The sequence below is a fragment of the Charadrius vociferus genome, unplaced genomic scaffold (genome assembly GCF_000708025.1).
Source record: "Charadrius vociferus isolate BGI_N301 unplaced genomic scaffold, ASM70802v2 scaffold147, whole genome shotgun sequence".
Classification (NCBI taxonomy): Eukaryota; Metazoa; Chordata; class Aves; order Charadriiformes; family Charadriidae; genus Charadrius; species Charadrius vociferus.
This window is the reverse complement of record NW_009649570.1, coordinates 8,596,826-8,603,411: the sequence shown is the minus strand read 5'-3', so window position 1 is coordinate 8,603,411 and position 6,586 is coordinate 8,596,826. Positions and strand designations below refer to the sequence as shown.

The following is a 6,586-nucleotide window of genomic DNA, read 5'->3' as shown; positions in this document are numbered from 1 at the left end:
AGCCGCCACCGCGCCCCGAGCGGCCTCGGCCCCTTCCCTTGTCCCCTGGGCTTGGGCGGGGTGTCCCCAGGCGGGAGCCCCCGGGGCCCGGAGCCTGGGGGGGAGGGGGCTGTCGCCTGCGGGGCGGCCCCGCTGCGGCACGACCCCCGCAGGTTTTAGGTGCCCCGCTGGGACCCCTCTGAGGAAGGAGGGCTTCATCAGCTCACCTTGCAGTTTTGCACGCATGCAGCTCTCGGGGGCAAAAATCTGCGTGTAAGGTCGATATTGCAAACCTGACCCTTTGAGTCTACGCGGAGATCTTTCCTGTAACACGGTGAACAGTCCTGGGTTGGCCAGTGGGACCGGGCACACGCAGTTGATTGGCTTCGTAAGCCTTAGCAGGTTTGAGGCCTGAAGATGTGGTTTATCCAGCCTTTGTTTAACGTTTGTAAGTAGTGCGGCGGTGTTGATGTGGAAAATCCAACTCTCCTGTTGGAAAGCAGTGCGACTTGTATAAAACCTAAGCTCACGGAGGTTGATGCGTTTCTTTTTACTCTCCAGGCATCTAGGCAAGCATCAGGTATCCCTGGGCTGGCTCCAACTGATGAAAAGTAAGTGGTTTCCATCTTCACACCAGTCAAGTTCAGCCTTGCCAGTGGATGCTGTTCATGACCAAATATCCTCGTTGTGTTCCTCAGGGATGGCAACCTGCCAGATATCATTGCCAGCAGCAGTCTGCATGAGTTCCTGGTGAACCTTCATGAGAAGTATGGCCCACTGGTCTCTTTCTGGTTTGGAAGGCGTCTTGTTGTCAGCTTTGGCTCAATCAATCTCCTGAAACAGCATATTAACCCCAACCGGTTGTGTAAGTGTCCTTTGCTTTGTCTTTGGGTCTGTATGTTCCTTCTGCCTTGCTGGGCACCCTATGTCAAAGGAGACTTGAGTTTCATTCTAAGTAGAAAGAAAATGAGACTTAGTTTGCAGCTGACATGGTAGTTCAGGTATGTCTTTTGTCCTGCTTATTGGACTTCAATATCAGTGACCAAGAGTTGCTGCTGTCCAGTGACCATCAAGAAATTAGCATGCTTGTGTCTTTTACCATCTTTCTACAGGCAAACGTTTATGGAAAGCATCATGCTTGTTAGTCATTTGAAACAGCAAGGCAAAGATCCTGTAACAACTTGATACTGATTTTAAAAGCAGCTTGAAATACAATTTAGGAGGGGGAATATGCTAAATTAAGTCTGGAAAGAACTGTACTTGTTTCTAATAGCTCCTGTGTGTGGTTTGTTGTGGAGGTTTTAAAGTATTATTTAAAGAAGTTATTCAACTTTCATTTTTCTTTGGCATGTAGAATTTTGTGCTGAAAATCTCTAGTGACCTTCCAGACTTGGAAGCGGTCAGTGGTGCTGGTAGCTGAGTTCACCCTCTTAGTCCTGGGAGAATATTTTAATTTATGGTGTAAGTCTCTTAGGTGGGTGTTTTGCTTTCTAAGGTGATCACAGACAATAAGTTAAATCAGTTAACCTCTTGTTTTTCCAGTTTTTATCTTATATGGTTGAATGAGGTGCTGGTTGCATGCCTCTGACCTGATACTATAGGCTGTCTTTAGGCACAGGCAGATATCTCAGCATCACTTTATTCTGGGGTTGTGATGGGTAAGCTTCTTGTACAGTTGCATGACAGACTCAAAAATATTGGTGATGATGTGGGAAAGGAGTGGGAGTTAACAAAGATCAGCAAGAGACAGTCGATAGCAATGGCACTCCAGAAGGTGGAAACGCACCCTGAAAGATCTGAATGCACTCAAGTGTGTTTGGGGGAAATTGAGCAGACAGTCAATTTCTCAAAGCTCAGAGAAGTGGTGACAGGACCCTGAGCAGGCAAGTTCTCAGAAATGTACTGAATTTTGGAGTACTCAAATACTGGAGAAAAACAAATACAGTGTGTGGACTTCAGTGCAGGAAACATGACCCAGGCAGTCACAGACTAGTCTGGTGTCCTGTTAGGCCACAGGCTAAACATATTTTTTAAGTATGGAGTTAAATAGGAAATGCATGCCATACTTCTTTGATAATACACTTCTAGGCAAGGACAGTGCTAGAACTGTGTTTCTGTCAGCGTTTCAGTTCAGCATTTGCTTGGACACTGCTTGGGTCACCACAGAAGCTGAAGGTAATAGGATATGGTAAGTGAAAGAGGGAGTGAGGCTGGATTGTTTTGGGAAAGAGAAATGCTGGGTTGGGGAGGTGCGATACTCCCACATATGTTAGCAGCCTGCCCTGATGGCGTCATGCTGGGACCCCTTGTCAACACGGTGAAGCAGAGTGTTGGAGCAAGGAGATGGGTACCCCTGAGGGCTGGGGTAGCAGAAACAGGAAGGGGAGGAGCAAGAGCAGGCTGTATTAATTGCCTGCAGGATGACATGGCCGTAGGAAAAAAGCAAAGGGTGCATTGAGTCATGTATTTTCTGTGGAGAGAGGAAAGCATCTAGGCTATTGCACATGATGAACAGGAGCCAGACCTGGCATCCTATGTACAGCTCTGACTTCAGGCATGATTTTGAATAAAGCAAGCACAAAGAAAGGCTGCCAGTGTTCTCAGAGGAGTGGGGAGCCTGTCATGCAGGAGAAGCCAGGGAAAGTGTGTTCAGCCCAGCAGAAAGAAGAGCTTATGGGGGAATTCTCATAAAGGCAGCAGCAGCAGGCTTAAGGAGGGTTCTCATGATCTGTACTGAGCTCAGATCTGAAAAAACAGCGATGGTAGTTGTATCGGTGCTTTCCTTTTAGCACTGATACTTGTCAGAAGTGCTCTAATTTTATTAGAGGTGAGGAATCTTACTGATTGTTTTTCCTGGAGCTTTGAGGTATAAACAACACATAGTAGCTGAGTGGCTGTAGCAAAACAGTTCCTTTACCATTTCCTAGTGAGTGGGATTAAGTGTTGTGGTAGCTCTCAGCCACCAACTGGCTCTGGGCAGCTCACAGTTTTGTTGGAGACCTGGCCTTGCCTGTATCTCTTCTGCGCCCACAGTGCTGTGGGGCAGGAAACAGCCCACTGTGGACTGGGTTATATCCAACTCCTGACCTCGGTCCCACCTGAAAACCCTTGCCACATGGCTCCTCCTCAGTCTGCTGGGGTGCCTGAGCCCAGAGCTGCTCTTCATAGATGCCTGCTTGTCAGTTTCCAAGTTTGAGGTGCAGGGTTTGGCTCCAAGTAGTGTAGAAAGGTTGATCTCATGAGTGTGTCACAGATATGGCCAAACTTCTTTGACAGAGAGAGGGAGAGGTGGTGATAGTGCGTGTCTCATGAGAGCCTTGAAGTTGGACTAATTGCATCCATAGTTATTAACAGGTTCCCAATGCCAGGAGACTGCTTTTCCTCATGCTTAAAGCAGTATTTGAAGTTGGTATGTTTTCGTGGCCTCTTAAAGCTTGATTGAGATTAATTTGCAAGGAGAATTCAAAGGAAGTAAAACTTTGCTGCTGATACTGGTGATTCCTGTGAGAGGCTCTGGGGAAGCAGTCGAGGCCTGCGAAGGGTGTGGATGCGAAGAGGGTGGACTAGTTCAGGATTGCCAGGAGCAGTGGGTTCAGAGACCCACTTGGAAAACTCCCATGAGTCAGTGACGCCTTTTGCATTGGTAGAATGAACCTGAAGCACATTGAATGCTCAAGATGGAGCTATGGATTCTGTCCTGTTTCAGCACGACAGCTTCACTACTGTTCTGTGTGCATTTGTACTGTGAAGCTTCAGAGGTCCTTTCCATCTCTGATGTTCAGTTCTGTTTGGCATGTCTCGACTGTCCAGAGTTAGAGATTTTCTCCATGTTTACTTACAATAGTGTCCAGGACAGCATTCCGAGGTTCTTGGGATGAGGAAGAAGATTTCCTTGAAAGTGGAAGGAACAGTCAAAATTTTTGTGCTTCGCTAAGAGGACTGAAAATGTAACTCTAGAGATATTTTCAAGACAAGGACAAAGGAAGAAGTCTGTGGAAGTGCTGGCAAGACAGAGCTCTGTCTCCACGAGGCGGTTTGTGCCTTGTGGAGTCACTAGCCTCCTGTAGCTGTGGAGAAATAGCCGTTTCCCAAATATGGTGAGCCAGGGCCAGCCTTCAGCAAAGGGCAGCCTGGGCTCTGCAGTCCTGAGTTCACAACAGTGAGTGTATCAGTGGCACAGGACTGCCTGGTTGCACTAGAGACAGGGGAGAAAAAAATGGAGCCTGTGGCTCATCCAGGAGTTTTCTTTCATATGCACCAGGAGAACTTCACAGTTTCTGCAGATGATGGTGCTAAGCATCTTCTGGCCTTTCCAAATGCCTCTGCTTGCCAGATTTGCTGTGTGGGCTTTACCACCAGCCATGTGTCTTTCTGGCTACCCCAGTACTGTGCCTAGCTCTGCCAGGGCCAGTCAGCAGGGAACCGTGGCATGAATAGCAGCAGCCACTCCATGGCAAAGTACCTTGGAGGAGGAATTGGCAGCAGCAGCTAGAGTCACATAACAGCCTGCTCCACGTGGAGAGCCGCAGGTACCATCTGCTGTGCCAAAAGATACATGCATATACTACTTGTCATTCAAAGTGGGAAAGAGGGTGAGATGCTGAGCTTAAAAACATTGGAAGGGAAATGATGTGAGGGAAAAGCAGTTAGGAAAGTTTACCATATTCACGCCTCTGGCCTCATTAGCTGCTTTTGTGTCACTAGTTAGTAAGTCCTCTGCAGGTGGGAATTGTCTCTTCTATGTTTGTCCAGTAGCATAATGAGGCCCTGATCTCTGCTGGGAATGCTAGATACATCCACAGTTGGTAAGGGTCTTACGTGTCTAGGCCAGCCTTGATGTTTTCTGATGCCTGAGAGGTTTCACTCCATCTGGGACAAATAACAGACTGCGATTAACAGTGAAAATATCCCTCTTGGAAAAACCCCTGACTGCTGCTTCTAAATAGTTCCTTAAAGATTCTGTCAGTTCTGCGAGACCCACAGAAAAGTTTACAGAAATGGAAAAACATATGCCATCCTTTATTGCACAGTTTTGCATTGATACCTAATATACTTCAGCAAATTTATTAAGTAGAAGCCCCTGGTGGAAAATTCAGAGTTAAAAATCTAACTGAAGTGAGCCATGGATATGGAAGATGGAGGATATGTGTTTTTGTCTAGGTTGTACACTGTTGCAAGTGTCTGTGCAGAAGGAAGATGGAAAGTAAGGCGATTAGAACTAGAAAGCATTCTGCAGCTTAGTGGGGTACTGTTTTCTGTAAGAGCTTCTCTGCTGGAGGCAGCCCTGACTGAGAGAGGTAGGTGTTAGTTTGGGAAGAGCTCATCAGCAGGGAACTCGGTGCCTGCAAGAGAAATCACGCAGGAGCAGTAGGGTGTCAAGTGAGGTTTGCTGGGGCTGGAATGCAAGGTGAGGAGTGCAGAGAGCAAACTCTGGCTAAGTCTGTCATGTGAGCTCCTATGTCTTGAGTCCATTGCCATGGTCAGGGCAGGAGGGCGCGCCAGATGTCAAGGGGGAATGTGCTGGAGGGGCTGCAGATCGGGCTGGAGGAGAAGGGGGAGGAGCTCACTGTTCTCATCAAGTCAGTGGCGCACCAGCTGGGAACCGGCAAGCTGGGAACAAGCTTCCAAGGCGTTATTACTAAAGAGTTAATTGGTAGAGCCAGCAGGCAACCTCTACAGGGGGAGTTGATCACAGGATGGTACTCTGGAACAGAGAAGAGACCTTACGAGGTCCCAGCACACACTGAGTGAGAGAAGCTTGACACCCCAAAGAGACTGTTCCTGCGGGAAGGAGCCATGCCTTGCTCACTGCCCAGAAGTAGCAGCGCCTGATTAGAGATTGCTGTTTTCATCATCCCTGTGTGGTGCGAGTGCCTGACTTTCGAATGGTGTTTCCTTTATTTGCTTTCAGTGGATCCCTTTGAGACAATGCTGAAATCCCTCTTGAGGTACCAGTCCAGCCTGAATGGGGATACAGGAGAGAGCCACATGAGGAGAAAGCTGTATGAAAATGGTGTCACCAAGTCCTTGCAAAGTAACTTTGCTCTCATCCAGAAGGTGCGTAACTGCGTTTGTACAGCACAGAAGCATGGTGTGGCTCACGGGGGAAAGTTTAGTGAGAACGATCACTAGGATAAAGGAGCTGCATTCAAACTAGTGCTGGAACTATAAGCATCTAAGACAGTGAACAGCCTCTGCCCATTCAAGCGTGGTGTGAATATTTGGTTTCTCTCAGCTCAGTGGGTTAGGGGGAAGGGCTGAGCTTGGTGACTTTTTATGCCAAGATACCAGATGCAGTTAAAGGTACTGGAGCATCTGGATTCTAGATTTATTTCCCAGGACAGGAGGGAGGAGCAAGGAACCAGCTATTGGGACCACAAATAGGTGAGAAATTGTTCTGTTGACTCAGTGCAGCAGACAGAACAGGATCTGTTTTCCCAGTCTGGAGCTACTAGTATTAAAGGTTTTAAGGTTTCTTTTGTGACAGAGGGAACAAGAGGGGAGGACAGCGCTGCCATGTTGGGGGAAAACCTTGGGAAGAGGCAGAAGATTTGAGGCTAAAATGTTACTGTTTAAGTTAACAAAGGAAAGAAACCCTGGAAAGAGT

General features: G+C 47.7%; 2 protein-coding genes across 2 annotated transcripts in view; one reads left to right on the top strand and one right to left on the bottom strand.

Moving 5' to 3' along the window:
* LOC104291058 (alpha-aspartyl dipeptidase-like) overlaps nucleotides 1-225 on the bottom strand; it is a 7,753-nt gene extending 7,528 nt beyond the window's left edge. The window contains exon 1 of the mRNA XM_009890255.1: nucleotides 207-225. Within this exon, the coding sequence (XP_009888557.1) occupies nucleotides 207-225 (19 nt within the window). The remainder of the gene's footprint in view (nucleotides 1-206) is intronic.
* LOC104291057 (cytochrome P450 20A1) overlaps nucleotides 224-6,586 on the top strand; it is a 15,473-nt gene continuing 9,110 nt past the window's right edge. Inside the window, 5 exon segments of the mRNA XM_009890254.1 lie at nucleotides 224-252; nucleotides 286-427; nucleotides 541-590; nucleotides 678-844; nucleotides 5,891-6,036. Coding sequence (XP_009888556.1) covers nucleotides 224-252; nucleotides 286-427; nucleotides 541-590; nucleotides 678-844; nucleotides 5,891-6,036 — 534 coding nt within the window.